The sequence below is a fragment of the Erinaceus europaeus genome, chromosome 11 (assembly GCF_950295315.1).
Source record: "Erinaceus europaeus chromosome 11, mEriEur2.1, whole genome shotgun sequence".
Lineage (NCBI taxonomy): Eukaryota > Metazoa > Chordata > Mammalia > Eulipotyphla > Erinaceidae > Erinaceus > Erinaceus europaeus.
Window position 1 is genome coordinate 38366042 of NC_080172.1, and position 20138 is coordinate 38386179.

Consider the following 20138-nt stretch of genomic DNA (forward strand, 5'->3'; position numbering starts at 1 on the left):
GGAGACCTGACACACAGGGTCCTCCCCATGGTCCCAGTTTAGGAGGCCTGATGCTAGTACACCCAGGTGAGATCTCAGGGAGCTGAGGGTGGGGTGTGGCTGGGATATTGCCTCTTTGTAAGGAAGTGGGGAGGGTGTGGAGAAGCTCTGCTCTTATTTCTAGGAGGGCAGGGCTCGCCTACGGGCCTTTGCCTTTCCTTGGTGGGTCCCCAGTGCTGAAGAATCCGTCATCATTGTGCCTTCTCTGTGCCCACCTGCAAGTATGCTCCGGCCGTGCACTCCTGAAGCCACCTCTCAGTCTAGTGCAGGGCACGTAGTGTCCAGATCCTCAGAGGTACAAAGGGCCAGTTGGCAGCTGGGGGCTCCGATGTCATTGATTAGGCCTCATAGACACACAGGATGCCCCCCAGTGAGCTGCCTGCCTCTCCTATTCAAACCCAGATATGTCCAGAGGTTACTACTTCTGTACTTAAACCCATGTCCTCTGGGCCTCCTGGGAAGATCCAGAAGCCATTGCTAGGCTGCAACAGAACTGGGGTGGCCTGAGGGACCCAGGGGCTCCTGGCTTCCTCTAACTACCTCAAGCCTCCTCAAGCCCCCTGAGGACAGCCACCTCATCCCTGCAGTTTATGCTCTGAGACTTCTCACCGGGTAGTCCTTGCAGCAATCCAAGTGCCCCTCGCCTACGCAGCTCGCTTCTCCGCAGCTGGGGCCCGGCCCACTGGACAAGGGTTTCGCCCCGCCCCCGTGAGTGGCCACACCCATATCCCAGTCTCGATCCGACCCAGCGAGTGGCTCCGCTCACGTCCCGCCCCAGTGAATGGCTCCGCCCCTCCCCAAGACCGACCTCTTCTGGGAGGCGGGCTGTGCCTAGACTCAGCCCCACCCGCCCACTCGGACCCGCCCCCTAGGGACCAGGAGTTGGCCTACGAGGTGAGCGCAGTGGTCTGGGGCACACTGGAGAGATCTACATCAGTGTGCAGCTTCCACGCACACAAGAAGGTGAGTTTGGCAGCGGCAGCCCCCTTCCTTCCAGAGCCTACGAGACTGATCACTCCAGGAGAATTGGGTAGGGGCTGGGGAGTTGGCGGTAGAGGCGGAAAGGGGGCTCATCTATTTGATCTAGCCCACCAGAACTTCCCTAGCAGCTTGCTGCTGGCCCCTTGGGACACCACAGAGCACTACTAGCCCCTAAACAGACCGTGCCTCTTCACCTTTCCTTTCATTTTTTTCTTAAAGGTTGGGGTCATCGATTGCACCTCCACACGGCGCCGGGTGGAGCAAGCCATAGGGCAGCCTCTTGTCTTCCTGAGCCGCAGAACCTTCTGCCACGACTCTGTTTGTATATTGTGGGTTACTCCAGGTGTTTTGGGAGGGGGATGTGCAGGGGTGTAAGTTGTGTAGAACCCCACCCTCATACACTAGGCAACACCCCCTGAGGTTCCCAGACCTTGACAGGGGTGCTTTTCAGGCCCCAGATTTGGCTCTTATTGGTGTTGGAAAGATACTTACAAGTGAGTAAAGCCCCCAGTTTAGCTCCCAGGAGCTCACCAGCTTCTGGTGGCTTTGTCTAGCCAGGATGACCCAAGAGCCTCATAGCCAACACCAGTCACGAACTTGCTCTGCAAGTGATAGGAACCCATTGTCCCAGGCTTGAGGAGATCAGGGTTGACGCTCACACTTAGGTAACTGGTGTGGGTTTGGAGACTCAGCTCCATCAGGGTTGGTGCTGTGGCAAAAGTTAGGTATGCAAGGTGGCTGCTGCATCTCCGGCTATCACATTAAGGCAGAAAGAACTGGCTGCTGTTTCTTTCATGAAAGCAAGTCTATGGGTGTTTGGCAGTAGTGCAGCAGGTTAAGGGCACATGGTGCAAAGTGTAAGGGCTCAGGTAAGGATCCTGGTTCGAGCCCCCCCCCCCCCCCCGCTCCCCACTCGGTTCACAGGAGGAGAAACAGGTCTGCAGGTGTCTATCTTTCTCTCCCCTTCTCTGTCTTTTCTTCCTCTCCCCATTTCTCTCTGTCCTATCCAACAACAACAACAACAATAACTACAACAATAAAACAACAAGGGCAACAAAAGGGAATAAATATTTTTTAAAAAAGCAAGTCTGCCTTCCTCTCCTCTCTCTCTCTCTCCCCCAGAACTCTGCCCACATGTGAATAACATGGGAAGGCAGGACTCAAGAGTATTAAGACTACCTTATCCTGCAGCAGTGCCCACTGTAGAGAAAGGCAGATATTATGCACCTAACAAAGTCAGCTCATAGTTCTCCATACACCCCTGGGAAAGCAGAATCCACCCTCAGCTAATGCTACACTTCTTTTGGGCCTCAGAACCACCTGAGCAGCTGCCACAAAGCAGGAGCTCCCACTTGAAAGACAGGCTTTACGGCTTTGTGGCCAGTTCCCTTCCTTCACCTGCCTGAGATGTCAGATTTCAGAACTGCCCAGTTTTCAGGGGTTTCTGAGTTGGTTTCTTGCAGCTAACTGAGTGCTGTACCTTTAAACTTCCGAGACCAAGATAGCCTGGAGAAAGGTCAGTATCCCCCTTCAGCTCCCCCACACTACCCAGGCTGCTGAAGGCTGAGCAAAGTCCTTGGAAGTAAGGGGCCTGCTTCTGCAGCCCTGGACTGGGAAGGTCAGGAACTCCCAAACCCAATTCCTCTCACAAGCTATGGGTGAAGGAAGGACTGTAACCCAGACTGGCTGGTGAAGTAACTGCAGCCACAGACCAGGGCCAGCCAGGCCTCCTCTCTGCTGCCCCAAGCCTGCCTCCTCCCTTCCAAGTCTCCAGGAGGAAAAGCAAGCAGTTAGTGCCCTAGCCAAGGCCTCTTGGTGTCCTGTCTCAGGTGGCAGCAGCTGTGCTGGGAGGCCTCCTGGGTTGTGGACAGGGAAGAAACACAGCCTCTCACATTCCTGCAGGCAGCAGTCTCTCACATTCCTGGGGACTCATAGCCCCTGGGGTGGAACACCTGCTTTGCCTCCTGTGCTACACTAGGCCTATGAGTGGGTGTGGGCATAGGAGCCACCCCACCTGACTGTGCCCTTCTCCCTGCCCCAGGCCACATCTGCTGAACTGTACAGAGAAGCCAGTGCCTTTCCCACCCTGCAGAGTCTGCCTGTAGCAGCCACTACAGCCCAAACATGCAGCCCCAGGACAGCAGTGTCCATTACAGCAGGTGGCAGGACGTCAGCCAGGATGAAGTGAGCATGGCAGCTGTACCAACCATAGCAGAGGCTTCCAGCTGGGATAGGTGAGGAGCCCGATACTCTAGACCTCTCATGGGCCTTGCCTGCATGCTGGCTTGAGTGCCCACCTCTCCCATGCCCCTCACCCCATCTCCCAAGTCCAGCAAAGCACTAGACCCCTGCCTGCCTCCCCCTCACCCAGTCCACTCAGGAGGTGTAGCTGAGATTCATGTTCTGTGGTTCTCACCCTAGAGTTTCCTGAATGCTGTGGTGGGGCAAGCTGAGTGTGGCCATGAAGGTGCTGAGTGCCGTGGCTCTCTTCTGGGCTGTCTTCATCTTGGGCTACATCACTGGCTCCTATGTGCATAAGTGCAAATAGGCATGCCCAGAGGCTGAGGGCACAGCTTTAGAGGGGCAGGTAGCCTATTATGAGAATTCCCTCCATCTACACAGATCCTTCCATATTCACCCTCCCATACAAAGAGCCTCCTCCCCCTTTATACACGAAACCCTTTCTTTATACATAGGCCCCAGGGGGGCAGATGCAACACACAGCACACAGGCAGACACACCTGGTGCTCAGACACCAGGCTTTCACACTGACAGCCAGACAGACACAAATACACAAAGACATAGGCACTTGGGGAGACTAGAGACAATGAGCCACACATGGTCACATTACTGGGTCAGCCTGAACAACTGCCCAGGCTGGGCTCTTGGGCCCAGGGCCACCAGTGTAAACTGCCCCCCACCCCACCCTGCCCCAAGTCCCCAGCATATGAGTGAGTGTAGCTGAGGACCCAGGCCTGGCAGCCCTAAAAACTTGGGTCTTGCTGGTGAGCACTGCGCAGGACTGTATGACCTGGGCTGACCCCTAACTTCTTCCATAGCCAGCATGTCTCCCTCCAAAAAAGTGGGCATGGTTTTCCCTGGACTGCCTATCCCCTGGGGCAGGCCAGCTCCTCCCCAAGTGCCCTGTGCACCAAGGTGGTCATTAAATCTTTGTTGAATGAAAGATGCGTAATGGCCTCTCCCAAAGGTCACCCAGGGCAGGCATGACTCGCAGCTCGTGTTCCTCCTGCTGGCTCTGGTGTGTGTGTGTGTGTGTGTGTTTGTGTGTGTGTGTGTATGTGTGTGTGTGTTAAGTAATAGCAATGTCTCAGGCTCTGTGGTTCTTTCAGGTGTTTGGTACCTACTGCAAACTCATGTCATAGATGCCAGAAATGTCAAAGGAAAGTGGTGGGACTGGGTGCCCTTAATCAGAGAGCAAATGATGCCCCCAGGGTGTCAAAGCTGAGCTCACCTTAAGCCAATGTGCCTCATGTACACTTCACAAACAGAAGGCTCGACCCACCTGGCAGGAGGGCCAGACTCCTCTGAGGAGAGCAAGTCCACTGGAAGTTTTCCACGGCAGGTGGATGGCAAGCAGAGCTGATCCCTGGCCCTGAGGAAGGAGGTTGGCGTGGCTCAGAAGGGTGAGAGATTGCGGGTGGGCCCAGCTGCTCTCATCACCATTCTTTCTCCTTGGATTCTAGACTCCAGGGCTCTAGCTCCTGCTTGCTCACTCCAGCAGCAGTCTGCTATGGACAGGTCACATGTGACTGGTCCTGGGCAAGACTGAAGTATCATGGGGACCAGAAGATGGTAAACGACCTGGGAAGGGATCTAGTTTGGTCCAGTACTGCTAGGTGGCACTGAGGCCTTTCACAAATACCTGGGTGAACCCTGTGGATGGCAGCAGATAGCAGAGGCCAACACCAGGTCCAGCGTAGGTATGGCTGGTCATTGCCTATGGCCCTACAGTCAGGTGGTCTTAGGATAAGAGCTTAGTACATAGTCCATGCCCTAGTAGATGTACCCTGACCCTTGCTGTGGGCTCTGCTGGCACCTTCTGCTCAGCTCCAGTAGGGGAAGCCAAGGTAGGGGCCCTTGGGGGACTCCTGCCTTCACCCAAGTCAAGTGGATGAGACAAACCTGGCCTCCCAGTAGGTTTCCCAGAGGGGCCAGGCAGCAGCTGTGTCCTTGATGCCCTGGAAGGGTTAGGAAGAGGATGGAATAGAGCCCAGCCTTCCCACCTACAGGCAATTCTGGGACAGGATTATCTGCTAGGGTAGTTGTCAGAGACCTGACTCTAAGCTTAGAGTATGCCCCTGGGTTGGTGTTAAAGGAATCTGGACACCTCCAGGTCCAGTGCAAGGCACAACAAGGTAGGATGCTGGAGGAAGCTGGCCTCTGGGCCTAGTACAATGGCTTCTCTGGGCTGAACCTGTGTGATAGCTAACTGCTTATTGATATTTGCTGGCAAAATCTGGGTTGGGAAGAGGCGCAATCTGAAGTCTTCAGTTTTCCCAAAGATACTTCCTACCCCCACCTCCAAAAATACTGCAGCAAATTCACTGGGAAGGAGGCACAATGTCCTTATTAAAAATCCTTTATTAGAGAGTTGGACTGGCAAAAAACAAGAACATTGAGAGGCATTCTGCTGTCACATTCTAAAATCTCAAAGATAACGAAGCTATCAGAAAACAGCAGCAAGACTGATGGGTCTGTCAGTGGTAGCACTGGGGTGATAGCTTTCCAGCAGGGCCCTGCCAGGGCCCATACCCAGAGCCAACACAGTCCAGAAGTCATAAAATGACAAGCCAGAGGCACCAACATACAGATGTTTGGCAGGGTTTTTGGAAACACAATAGAAGGAAAAGGTGAAGGACAGCCACACAGGGGCCTTGGGGCACAGCTGGTTAAGCTGTGGCTTTGGAGTGTGTTCTCAATTTGGTGGTAGTGGTGGTGGGGGGGGGCAGGGGTTGTGCCTCATACATGTTGGTTCTGATGGCTATGTGCATGGGCTCAGTGGGTGTTTGTGTAGATGCTGCCAAAATATCAGTCTACTATTTCAACACAACACACAAACAGCCTTTTGCAGGTCAAAGACCACCAAACAATGTCATTAACAACCAACTCACGAGCCAGTTTCTCATATTCCAGCTCAATTTGAAAGGATTGAGGTTAGTAAAACCCATAGACTCTTGTCAGTGGTCCAGTGGGCCCAAGAGCATTCTGCTCTGGGGAGGGATGAGTGTGAATGTGCTTATACGTAAACAAATGCACACATTTATGTCATAGATGCCAGAAATGTCAAAGGAAAGTGTCAGGATTGGGTGGGAGATGAAGGGCACTAATGGTGCCATTAATCAGAGAGCAAATGATGCCTCCAGGGTATCAAAGCTGAGCTCACCTTGAACTAATGTGCCTCGACCTGTCAGGAGGGCCATACTCCTATGAGAAGGGCAAGTCCACTGGAGGTATGCTTTGTATAGGACTGGGACAGTGAAAACTGAAAATATCTAGAAAGAAAAATGCTGAATAACTCATCACCTGCCACACATACTTTATACTTTCTGGCTTCAAAAATCTCAAGCCTCCTCCAGTCACCACTGTCTGTCTTATAGCTAGCTGATGACAATACACAAAGGGATCTGTCCTGTTCTGGGAGCAAGATGTGATTCTAAACTCCGCTCTTTGCCTGGGGCTCGTTTACAATTACAGCCCCGGTAGAGGACTCCGTGGGTCTCCACATCCCCTAAAACATCCAAAGGAACATTGAGAAAAATGATTTTGCCAATTCTAAGGTTGTATTAAGTTTTTTTAAAAAATAAGTTATGATTCCCTGCAAGCTAGAAAACACAGTGTTTTCTAAGTTGTACAACTGGCAAAGTGTAATTTAGAAAGATGATATATCATAGAAAAATAATTGTGCAGTTCAATACAACACATGCCACTTAGCTTCTCAATGTAGAATTGAGTATTTAAACCAAATGAGCATCCTCACCCACAACAGTCATTTGCTGTATGCCTACATGATTTTAGAGAGTGCTGTATAATTCCAATATTCAAATAATCCCATAAAACATTGCTAAAGTCAGTTTGGTGCTGTAAAGGCAAACAACTGGTACATGACAACATGGTACCACTTCAAGTCAGAATTGTCCGGAGAAACTGATATATCTTTAAAAAAATACCGAGATGGAAACAGAACACATAATTTACTATGACCACATATCAACCCGTTGAGCAGGCAAACCCAAATGCCTCTGACAGCAGTAGTGCCCTGCTATCAGCGGAGCACAGTGATGTGGGAGGCAGAAAAATCCAGGTCTGTCTTGGACGGATACACCACCTTCAGCTGCCCTTCCATGTCCACCACCCGAACCTGTTCTACCACCAGAGAGGAACTGCTATCTCTTTCAGCAGTTGGGTTCATCTTGGAATCCGAGAGGTGTGCAGAAATCACATCAGCTTCAGTATCTGAGAGTGATCCTTCCTCTTTATTGTTTAAAGTGTACTTGTTCATTTCAGCCATTTTCTACAAATGAAAAGATCTTTGTAACTAAAGATTAGTGGTGCCCCAGGGAAGACATGTTGCTATAACCCAGACTGTTATGAGAAGTGGTTGTACAAATGGCCCGTCTGTCTCCTGTGGTTGGAGAGTCAACTCACTCACCAGAATCAGGGTATCCATGATATCTTTACATATTTGCAGACTCATAGCACTTGTTACTTCCAAAAACAAATCAGAAGTCGTTTTCTTAATCTTCAAAAGAAATTGAGAGACTTCAGAAAATAAGTTATTCAAAAGTAGGCATCAACAGTTGCAACACTGAATCTAAAGAAAATGGTATTACACAGACTGCCCCCTTCTAAAAGGGACAAGAATGCGTGGTGTAGCCTGAAGGAACATAAGCAGTGACATTTGTCTCTGGAAATCCAGGACCTCACCCCTGAAGGGACCACTATGTGCCTGCACTTTCCATTCTGCACAGTGATGGGATGTCAGCGTGGAAAAGACATCTAAATGCTACACACGAAAGTCTGACCTTTGTCTTATCGCTGTTTGTTATTGGTGGGAAAGAAATCACATCTCCATCTGCATCCACAAGACAGGGGTAATTCTCTTTTCCATCCAGTAAGTGAAGATATCTGAGTAGGAGGGAATACCAATATATATATAAAAATATATTCCTACAGGTAAACCAGACAGCATTTTTTACGTTCAAAAGCATGTTTAAGCAGCCCTGAGTAAGTAAATATTTGGGGCCAAGTGGTGGCACACAAGGTTGAGTGCATGTTACAATGCACAAGGACCTAGGTTCAAGCCCCTGGTCCCCATCTGCAGGGTGGGAAAGCTTTGTGAGTGGTGAAGCAGGACTGTGGGTATCTGTCCCCCTCCCTTTCAATTTCTGTCTCTATCCAATAATAAATATATATGCTATATTTGGATAAATGCACGGTTGGCACTTAAAAAAAAGTAAATATTCTGAAGTTTGCCTTTATAAGGATGTCAACCAGGCAACTTCAGATGATCTTGTCTGTCAGGTGGTCCAGTGACCTTCACTGGGCCTGTATCCTATCCCAGAAGATCTGGATAGATAGCTGTAGGTCTGACTATCTCTTCTGCTGCTAGTGTTCCCACTCTCTTATATATGGTTTATGTCCCTAGAGTCAATTCCTCCTTTAAAATGCCACAAAACCCTCACTGTTCACACCTGGGCCCTCTAAAGTTAGGCCCACATCCTCCTGGACCTTGTACGTAAGTCTCTACATAAAGAGACTGGCATAAAGGCACTTTCTTCCCTTCTCCGCCCTTTTCTTTTTGTTTAACATAAGAAGGAGTTATCAGACTTTGGTAGCTTTAGGAATCTCCTAAATGGCATAAGATAATTAAACAGAGGACAAATGTGTGTAAATCTTTTCCTTAGTGTGCACAGCATTCCTGAGCACACCCCTCATTCTCATTATAGCAGGTACTTTCCAAAGACCTGAGGTATATCACCCTCACTCTGTAAGCACTGACCAACCTGTGAAGGCCTGAGACATTTTGCCTCTTCTTCTGCTTCCTGTGCTCCTCGGCCTCCATCTGTAACTGTCGCACCAGGTCCTTGGCCTTGACTTCTTTCCGCCCTAAGGGGACTATCTGGAGGGTGGAGACCTCAGTTAGCAAACTTACAGGAAGAGTTTGCATTTTGGAACAACTGGCCTTTCACTAACTCTGGTCCTGAGCGCCAGTATCTCTTCAACTCCCACTGGCAATGTGACACAGAGTTAACCAAAGATTGACCAGCATGAGGGATCACAGAGGTCACTCCAGGGACCCAAATATCTAAATACTCAAAGTACTTTAGAACCTGTGCTCAACTTGAAATCTGCCTAATACACATCACTTCTAAGATATGCAGATCATAAGAAGGAAAAGGGAAGAGAGAAGCCAGAAGCCCGAGACAGTCAAGTTGGTAGGTGTAGCAGGGCCCAGAGGTCTAGCGTACCATGACACATGCAGTGAACCTGCACCTTAGGTTGGAACAACTCACACAAGGATCATCCCAAATTAGGGTTTTTGTTTTTGAAGTTCTTTGGGGGTACTGGGATCATGTACTTGTCAGGTTCCCTGCTTCTGGGCCAACTTAACAGAGCTTCCCTGATGCCATGATACTTCCACATGTTGCCAAGACTCAAACCTAGGCAATGTACAAAACCTGGCAAAGCACAGGACCTACCAAGTGCACTCTATTCTGGCTTGAAACTAGGGATTTCGCAATTATGATATAAACCATGATTTTTGGTTATATGTTAATGAGCATTAATGTTAAATGTTAATGTAATAAAATCACTTTTGAATTACTGACTTCCTGAATGCTTTCGAAAGTAACTGTAGCCTGGTCTTTCTTGCTTTCTTTTTAAAAATAATTTTATAACTTGTCAGAAACTGTCAGATTTACTTTAAAATGCTCCTGCACAATCACTACTACGTTTATTTTTGAAAAGCTCAAGAGGCAACCTCCAAATCATGAGCATGTGAAGGGGTGTGCAATCACCTTGAGGTCCTGTGGTGGGCGAGCTGTGTACAGGAGGGGTCCTTTGATGGCCTTGAGGTCATGGGTTGCGATAGTGGCTGCTGTTCTCTTCTCACAAAGATCTTCATGGAGCTTTGTCTGCAACACAAGAGCAGAGAGGATGCCTTTCTTCTCTTTCCTTTTGTTTCAAAGATTTATTAGTGAGAAAGAGGAGAGGAAGAGAGAATCAGAGGATCATTCTGGCACATGTGATGCCAGGGATCGAACTCAGCACCTCATGCTTAAGAATCCACTGCTGGGAGTTGGGCGGTAGAGCAGCAGGCTAAGCGCATGTGACTGGCGTAAGGATCCTGGTTCGAGCCTCTGGCTCCCCACCTGCAAGGGAGTCGCTTCACAGGTGGTATAGCAGGTCTACAGGTGTCTATCTTTCTCTCCCCCTCTGTCTTCCCCTCCTCTCTCTATTTCTCTCTGTCCAATCTAGCAACGATGACATAAATAATAACTACGACAATAAAAAACAAGGGCAACAAAAGGGAAAATTAATAAAATAAAATAAAATAAAGAACCCCCACTGCCTTTATCTGCTGTGACACTCCTGGCCACTCCTCTGTTCCTTTTTTATTCCCCCTCCCCAAACAAACATTTATTTTGTTACCCCTTATTAGACTTTCTTTTTTTCTCTAATTCTAGAATAGTCTTTAAGGCTTAACAAAACAAGCAAACAAACAAAAAACCCCAATAAACTCACGCTCAACTATAATTTATAACTGAATAAATAAAAGTAATGGGGTTGGGCAGTGGTGGACTTGACTGAACACACACATTATAATGCCTAAGGATCCAGTTCAAGGCCTTAGTACCTGCCTGCAAGGGGAAGGCTTCATGAGTGGTGAAGCAGTGCTGCAGGTGTTTTTCTCACACCCCCCCCATTTCTGTCCTGTCAAAAAAAAAAAAAAATATATATATATATGGAAAAGTAACTACAGCACATTTTCCTTCCCAGCCCACCTTGGCTTTCTTCCTGGTGTAGGAAGCTTAAGCTGGTGCCTGGAGGGTGTGGGTAGATAGCATAATGGTTATACAAAGAGACTCTCATGCCTGAGGCTCCAAAGTGCTAGGTTCAATGCCCCACACCACCATAAACTACAGCTGAGCAGTGCTCTGGTAAAAAAAAAGGGGGGGGGGAGGCAGGCAGTGGTGCACAGGGTTAAGTGCACATAGTACAAAGCACAGGGACCAGCACAAGGATTCTGGTTCAAGCCCCCGCTCCCCACCTTCTGGCAGGGTCACTTTACAAGCGGTGAAGCAGGTCTACAGGTATCTCTCTTTCTCTCTCCCTCTCTTCTCTCAAATATCTCTCTGTCCTACCCTGCCCCCCCCAAAAAAAATTAAAAATGGCCACAGGAGTAGGGGGTTCATAGTGCAGGCACCAAGCCCCAGCCATAACCCTGGAGAAAAAAAAAAAAAAGTTGATGCATAGCCTTCCAAATGGCTGCCTCTGCCCCATAGGTCCATGCTCTGGGGCTCCCATGTATGACTGTGTGCTTGAACTTTAAAAGTTGGGCAGGGGGCCTGGTGATGGTTCACCTGTCAGAGTGCACACTATCATGCATGATGGCCTGGACTCAACACCGCTCCCCCAACTCCACCTGCAGGGGCGAAACTTCACAAGCAGTAGAACAGTGCTACAGATGTTTCTCTTTCTCTCTCCCTCTCTCTCTCTCACATACACAAAATCCAGGCAGCTTTCTTAGGAAACAACAAATTAAGAATTTCACTGTGAGTCGGACGGTAGTGCAGAGGGTTAAGCGCATGTGGCACAAAGTGCAAGGATCGGCTAAGGATCCCAGTTCGAGCCCCCGGCTTCCCACCTGTGGGGGAGTCGCTTCACAAGTGGTGAAGCAGGTCTGCAGGTGTCTATCTTTCTCTCCCCCTCTGTCTTCCCCTCCTCTCTCTATTTCTCTCTGTCCTATCCAACAACGATGACATCAAATAACAATAACTACAACAATAAAAAACAAGTGTAACTGGCAAATGTTATGCATGTAGAAACTACTGTATTTACTGTTGAATGTAAAGCATTTAAATATGTAAAATATTAAAAAAAAAAAAAAAGAATTTCACCTAGCTACATACCTAACAAAAACTAAAATCCCTTAAGAACATACTGGCAACATGTAATGGTTTTCATGCTATCTTATGCAGTGTCTATAGCTAATACAAAACTAATTTCATTACAGAAATCAGAAATTTAAACAGAACACCAAAACACTGACAGTAGCATGGTCAAACATGGCTAATGCCTGGAAGAACAAGAAGGTGTGATTGTTTCTACCTAGGCAGTATCTGCTGGGGTGTACTTGGCTGCCCCACAGTCTCTGTGCATTAAGGTTCAGGGAATGCTCAAGACCCGGGTCCTTGTGTTTACTGCATGAACCCATACTCAGTGACCACATTCTCATAGCCTAGGTGAAGAAAACGAAGCACACCTAACAGACAGGTCAGGATTACCTGGCCCTGTGCCTGTTTCTCACAGCTCCACCTGAAGCCACATGCATGGTGTGTCTATCCCACCCCCTCACCCTGTCCCTGGGAGCACACACCTGAGAGGTGAGGAACCGCTTGATGGCGTTTCCAATATGTAGGTCCATGCCCCTCACAACGGCTCCCACGATGAATGGTCTGACATCCTTGACTTCGGGGCTCACCTTGACAGTCAGTGGGGTGGGGTTCTCTGCCACATGCAGAACCCTCAGGAACAGTCGGCTGGCCTCCTCTACTTCCTCCTCACCCCCCTCTCCGTTCTCCCGCTTCTTCCGCTCCCTCCTCTTCTTGCGGCTTTCCTCTTTCTCAGGTCCATCAGCCTTGCCCCTGCTGCGCCCACCTCGACCCCCAACACGCAGGTACTCCAAGATGGACCTGGTCTGGCAGCTGCCTACCATCTTCTCCAGGCGCTTGTCCTTCAGCTTATTGCCCCGGAAGTTGATCTCCTTGAGTTTGGGGCAATCAGCAAGCTCCACAGGGATCTCACTCAGCTGGTTATTAGAGAGGTCCAGTGTCTGGGGGAGAGACCAGGTACATACTACATGAGGTCACACTACAGAGTGTGTCTTTCAGTCAACTCTATACCCAGCAAAGATGCCTGTAATCAAAGCACTTTCTTAAGGGATTGGCAATGATCACCAAGAGTCTATATAAAAGTATGTCTTATTCTCCTTGCTTGATGTCAAGTTCCCTGGTATGATAATTACAAGAATTTCAAAGCAGTAGCTTGGGTGGAGAAACAAAGGTGGCAAGGAATAGGTGAAGAATAATAATGAACAAATTACTTCACTTGATCCCACAAAAATGGTGCTGGTTTAACTAAATGAGCAAAAAAGAACAAGCACAGCAAGAGTAACACACTGCATACTGAAATACATGCCACAGCTAGAAAATACACATGCCATCCTATTTCACATTTGCAGAAAAAGAGCAAATTGGCCCTAATACTTGAATGGTTCTAAGCCCTCTGTTGTGATCTGTGAAAAGTATGGAGGGGTGTCCACTGTTCCCTCCCCCACTTCCAGGGTTACTGCTAGGGCTTGGTGCTGGCACTGCTCTCCAGGCAGCCATTTTTTTCTATTTTATTTGATAGAGAGAAATTAAGAGGGGGAAGGGGGGAATAGAGAGGGAGAAAGACACCTGCAGACCTTCACCACTTATGAAGTGTCTCTACTATAGGTGGGAAGTAGAGGTTTGAACCTGGATTCTTGTGCTTAATACTATGTACATTTAACCTGGCATGCCACTGCCCAGCCCCAGGACCTCCTCTGCACCATAGTGGCTTGTGAAATCCTAACACAGGTCATGTGAAAGAACCTGTCATTGTTATTGACTGGATGTGTGACTAGACTCAGTATCACTAAATGAAACAAACAGCCACCTTCCATGATCCTGGAAACTCATTATCAGAGTCATGTGGGGTGGTAGGAGGTACACTCATTATCACTCATTATCAGAGTCCAGGACACAGATGGAACTATGGCACCCTCTTCATAGTGGGCGGTTCATGTCCAGAAATATGCCAAAGCAGAGTGTCCTCCCCCTCTATGGCTGGTGTAAGCAAGGCAGAGCACCTCTTAGAGAAGGCTCACTACCACCCTCCTCTTCTCTTTTCTGACAACTGCCTTGCAGCACTGATCACAATGAATGAGTTCTTTCTCATTTTCTTCCATGGTCAATGGGAAATTCTGGACTGAATGGAGAAAGCTTCAGTGCTGTGGTTTCCTCCCCTCTCTAAAGTCACCTGAAGCCCTGGTGATGATAAAAATAAATAATAAATAAAATAAAATAAAGCAGATTCTCTTCTTACAGCCAAACTAGTAGTGAGATATAAAACATAACAAATAAACCCAACGTGTCTTCAGTTACCACTAGGATTATGCAATCCTGTGTTGGTGGGCTAATACAGTTTCATGAAATTCTTGCCACTTTGTTCTTCTCCAAGCCCTGGCCCACTCTTAGGTGGAATGAAGACAGCCAGGTGGTGTGACACCCTTCCAGGTTTCATACATCCTGCCCAGCACTGACTCTGCAGGTTCTTCTACCAAGAGGTTCCTACCCTGGAATGTTCGCCTAATCGTAAGCAGCACGAACACTGACTAACAGACACTAACACAGACCCAGGCCACAGTTCTGAGCCTAGGTCTGAGTTTGCCAGGTTCCCCATCTCAGGTTTCCCATCAGTGTGCTAACACCAGAAAGGTAGCCAGGAGAGACCTGAGGAGGGTAGTAACAGAACAAGCTTAAGTCCTGAAGTGGAGCAGGAATATAGTTTTTACATTCCTATAGGGAACATTTGATAAAATTGTGCCCTCCAACCCTCAAAAGGGAAAATTAACTACATGCAGAGTGGCCTACAGTTTCCTGGATGCAACACAGAAGCCTGTTTCACCCCAGTTCTCTAAGGTCTCTGGTCCTAGATGAACAGTCACCCCCTGGGAATGTCACTTTTGCACAGGATGCACAGCTGGAGAAAGAACTCAAAGTTTCTGGTTGAGGAACTTTGAGACTGAAGGTTCCACCTCTGGAGGCATGATCCTTGTTGCTCATTCGGATGGCCAATGGCCAGAGCAGCAGTGAAACCTGGACTCTGTCCTCACCAAGCCAATCCATCTTGCTGGAAGCACTGAGAAAACAATGACGTGAGAAAGGCGTTTCCAAAACCTCAGTATGAGCCATGTAGGACACTTGAGTGGTCACAATTCCTGGAAAGGCCTGGGACAGCCTGGTTAAAGTGGTCTTTTAGTAAAGCATGGCCCCATTTCACAAGTGCTAGGACATCAATCCCAACTCTTCTCCATAGTTCAGGAGGGCTGGTACTTTGGATCTGGGTTCCTTAACATGCAGCAGGAGTGACAAAGAAGCTATGATGTCAGCTGTGGGGAAACCCAAAGGAATGGTTCAGCAGTCAGTAAGGAAGGGAGCTGACTCATTACCATTACTGGTGGTTCCTCAGTTTTGTGTCCCAAGCAACTAGGATGAGGGAAGGGGGTTGGGCAGTGGCACACCTGGTTAAGTGCTCATGTTACAATGTGCAAGAACCCAGGTTTAAGCTCACAGTCTCCACTTGCAGGATGAAAGCTTTGCGAGTGGTGAAGCAGTGCTATAGGGGTCTCTCTGTCTCCCTCTCTATCTCCCCTTCCCATCTCAATTTCTGGATATCTATCAAATAAATAAAGATAACTAAAAAATAAAAATAAAAAAGAGGAAGGAGGTCAGGCCATCACAGCTGCAAGGCCAGGGGTTCCCAAGGGAGCAGTTACTTAAAGAGGGGTCCTTAGACATCCCTCCCTCCCCTGCCCTGTGATACTGAAACAAGCTTGTTGTTATTTTAGTAATTACTATAGCCTATGTACTGGTATTCACAACCTTGTGTGATATCTACCACTAACCCTGATGGGGCTCTATTAATAATGAGTAGGAAGTAGAAGCGACAAGGTACTAGTATCAGTTATACACTTGACAAGGCCTAGCAGCTTCTATGCTCTCAGGAAGTCTGAGTCATTTACCTCTTAAGAAACAAGCCTAGCTTGCTGGGGAGGGAGAGGTCCTGAGATGAGAAGAAAGAGAGAAGACCAACCTTTCCAGCAATTAGTTAAATTCAGTCCTGAGGCTTTGGCCAGATGATGACTCACATGAGACAATAGTCAGTAAACACAGTTGTTATTTTGGGGCAGTGATGCAGCCTTGGTTTGAGGAAACCAAGCCCACAAGTCCAGAAACCAAGATTTTTTTCCCCTTGCTCTTGCATTTCTTCACACCTAGCCTGCATCTGCTACTGAGATATATCCAAGGAGAAGGGGTGGGAGGTGGTATATACCAAGTGTTGCAGTTCAAGAGAGAAGTTAGTAGCCTAGATAACCAGAGTCCCAGAGACTCATACTAGAAATGCTAGCAATTCGGGATGTGTTAGGCTGGTTACTTCTCAAAACTAGGTGTGCCAGCACACACATTTATAGACAGACATTTTTATAAGACAAGTATCATGAGAGCAATTTCTGCTGCAAATAAATATATCAACTACTAAGTTTTATACACATTTTGGTGTCATTAAGCAGTTTGCATTAACTCAGAGAAGAAAAAGGGAAGAAATATGGTACTATCCTTTTTAAGGATGAAGTGAAAGAAGAACATGTGGGATGGAGGAAAAAAATGCTGTTTGAGTATGAAGACTGGTTTCTGAAACTGTCTCTGCAACTCCCATCCTCCCATCTCTTCCTCTACAGAATTAAGGGGCCCTATTATGAGTGAAGCATTTTGTTGGGGCTTGGGGGCCACAAATGACTTAACTAAGAATTCCTAGAAATCAGTCCCATAACTATACTATCTATAAGGAAACTCAAACCATCTGCTTTTTACTTTAAAGAATCCTTTTGCTCTGAAGTATGATAAGAAAAACATTCTTTAGAAGAGTCAGCAGCCCAGAAGGTGGTGCAGTAGACAAAGTGTTGGGGTACTCCAGCAAGAAGCTGAGTTTGATCCCTGGCATCGAGTGTGCCAACATGATGCTCTGCTTCTCTCTCTTTCTAAATCAGTGGTCCAGGAGGTGGTGCAGTGGATAAGGCACTGGATGCTCAACCATCAGGTCCCGAGTTCAATCCCCAGCAGCACATGTACCAGAGTGATGTCTGGTTCTTTCTCTCTTTGCCTATCTTTGTCATAAATAAATAATAAATTCTTTTAAAAAAATCTTTAGGGAGTCCAGCGGTAGCCCAGCGGGCTGCAAAACGCAAGGACCAGCTTAAGGATCCCAGTTCGAGCCCCCGGCCTCCCACCTGCAGGGGCGTTGCTTCACAGGTGGTAAAGCAGGTCTGCAGGTATCTATCTTTCTCTCCCCGTCTTCCCCTCCTCTCTGCATTTCTCTTTGTCCTATCCAACCACGACGTCAACAACAACAGTAACAGTAACTACAACAATAAAAAACAGTAAAGGCAACAAAAGGGAAAATAAATAAAATATTTTTTAGAAGTTTAAAAAAAAATCTAAAAATAAGTTCTGGGAGTCAGGCGGTAGCGCAGTGGGTTAAGTACGGGTGGCTCAAAGCTCAAGGACCAGCGTAAAGATCCCAGTTCAAGTCCCCAGCTCCCCAACTGCAGGTGAATCGCTTCACAGTCGGTGAAGCAGGTCTGCAGGTGTCTGTCTTTCTCTACCTCTCTCTGTCTTCCCCTCTTCTCTCCATTTCTCTCTGTCCTATCCAACAACAAACGACATCAATAACAACAACAGTAATAACTACAACAATAAAAAGGTAACAAAAGGGAATAAATAAAATATAATATTTTAAAAAACGGTTAAAGGAATGTCATACACGAATAAACTACTATGCCAATTCCAGTTATTCTCCAAATATTGGGAGACAGACACGGGGCCCCTTTCCTGACCTAGTGTGACATGATAGAGCAGTCTAATCTACTAACAATTACAAACAGCTTGTTATATGTTCAAGTCCAACTGAGAACTGTCTGGCGAGCACAGACAGCCGGCGGTGTAGTGTGTAGGCCTGGTTAATGGGACGCGGACATGAGGGTGGGGACGCACGACCAGTGGTGGGGACAACGGGCCTGGGCTCTTCCTGGCTCGTCTAAAAGTCCCCAGGTAAAGCTCAGCCCCTGGGAAGTCCCTCTAGGTGGCTACCCCGAACCCCACCCCAACTCACCTTCAAGGAGGCCAGGTGGGCGATGTCCGGGCTCAGCTCCTGGAGGCAGTTGTCGGCGGCGGCGAGTTCGCTGAGCAGGGGGAGAGCACCGGGCTGGAAGAACTCGGCGGGAAAGGCGCCCAGGCAGTTGCCGGTGACGTTGAGGGTCTGCAGGCGTGGGGCGCAGCGTGCCAAATCGGCGGGCAGCTCGCGCAGCCGGTTGCCGCTGAGATTGAGGCTTTGCAGCTGCGGGAGGCCGGGCGGCTCGGCGGGGCCCAGGCCCTGGCCCGGCGGCAGCATCTCCAGCGCATTGCCCGACAGGTCGAGCACACGGAGGGCTGGCAGAGGGCCGAGCTCGGGGCTGAGGCCTGGACCCAGCGCGTTGCGGCGCAGAACGAGGCTGTGTAGCTGCGGGAGGCCCTGCGCCAGGCCCGGCCCCGGCTCCCGCAGGCTCCCGCAGCCGCTCACCTCCAGGTAGTGCAGTAGAGGCAGCGTGAAGAGCCGCGGCGGCAGCCGCCCACCAGCCGCTCGAACCCGCTCATCCAGCCCGGGTCCGGTTAACAGCAGCTCCCGCCGGCGTTCCCGCTCCGCCAGCTCTAGCTCCGGCCAGGGTTCGGACACCGCGGATGCCGCCATCGCTCCGCCGCTCCCCAGTCGCTCCGGGGGCAGAGGTCACTTCCGGCTCTGGCCGGAAGGACCTACTGAGAACCTGCTGAGACGCCGGAGCACTGTGGACTGCATTGAAGAAGTAGTGCAACAGCCCACCTGCAAGGGGGAAGCTTCACAAGTGGTGAAGCAGTGCTGCAGGTGTCTCCCTCCCTCTTCTCCTTGATTTCTGTTTCTATGTAATAAACAAAATATTAAATAAAAAGAAGCGATGCATCAGCTGCAGAAATAGAATAACCTGACTTCACACAAGCATTTCTTAATTGTGCCTGTAAGAAAAATTTCTCTATGTCTGGTAAAAAATATTGGTTACTTTGATGTCACATTTTATATACTGAGAATAGCCCAACTCTTAAAAGAGCTGGAATCCTTGGGGGCTGGGTACAGAGGGGGCGGGGAAGGTTTGGGGAAAGCTACTGTTCAGCACTCTCCATGCAAGACTTTTGTACAACCAGTGCTCAGCCTTGACTCTAAAAACAAAATTCCCTGTCCCTCTTGAAGTGGCTCAGCAGTAGAGTGTGCTCTTTGCATGCTGCGACCCTCCAATTTTTCATTCTCTGGCACTGCTTATGAATGAGTAGTGTTCTGGGGTCTCTTTCTCTGTCACTGAAAAAAAAAAGACTTTAAAAATAGGGGTTAGGCAGTGGCGCACCTGGTGAAGTGCACACAGAACATGGTTTAAGCCCCTGGTCCTCAAATGGGAAAAGCATCATGCATGAATGGTAAAGCACTGCAGCAGGAGTCAGTCTCTCTCCCTCTCCCTCTCCCTCTCCCTCTCCCTCTCCCTCTCCCTCTCCCTCTCCCTCTCCCTCTCCCCCTCCCCCTCCTTACCTCCCCATTCCCTCTCAATTTCTGTCTCTATCAAAAGTGGAAAGAGAAAAAGAAAGGGTCACCGGAAACAGTGGATTCCTTGTGCAGGCACCAAGTCCCAGCAACGGTCCCATGATGTCCCAAATTCCCAGTTTCCAGAAGCCTGAATTAAAAGGGGGAGGTAAAAGGAAAAAAATGACCCTATTTGCCTCAATGCATAGTTAACATCAAGTCAGATGACATACTAAAAATATTTGTAGAAGTCTTAAGCTATCTATTCTGTTCTCCCCTCAAATGTGTACACTCAACCACTGTAGGGCCTAATTCTCTCTGGGTAATCTGAAGACTTCCTAGGCTAAAGCTCTTTTGGGTTCAAGTCTTCAGTTTGATTCTTTAGTAAAAATGACCTGAATTTTGTCTATTTTCAGTAAACCACGTGTGTCTAA

At 48.5% G+C, this 20138-nt stretch overlaps 2 protein-coding genes across 2 annotated transcripts; one reads left to right on the forward strand and one right to left on the reverse strand.

Annotated features, from left to right (window-relative positions):
- Positions 1–3142: 3142 nt before the first annotated feature.
- On the forward strand, positions 3143–4204 carry SMIM1 (small integral membrane protein 1 (Vel blood group)). Its single transcript, XM_007527241.3, is given in 2 exon segments — positions 3143–3254; positions 3442–4204. Coding segments are annotated over 2 exon segments (237 nt in total). The 5' UTR covers positions 3143–3144; the 3' UTR covers positions 3569–4204.
- A 1400-nt stretch (positions 4205–5604) lies between these two features.
- On the reverse strand, positions 5605–18883 carry LRRC47 (leucine rich repeat containing 47). Its single transcript, XM_007527242.3, has 7 exons — positions 18238–18883; positions 12641–13096; positions 10059–10175; positions 9045–9160; positions 8064–8166; positions 7691–7780; positions 5605–7552 (listed from the first exon to the last, which is right to left on the reverse strand). Exons 1-7 carry the CDS (start codon positions 18850–18852, stop codon positions 7304–7306), a joined length of 1746 nt encoding a protein of 581 aa, XP_007527304.1. The 5' UTR covers positions 18853–18883; the 3' UTR covers positions 5605–7303.
- Positions 18884–20138: the final 1255 nt, after the last annotated feature.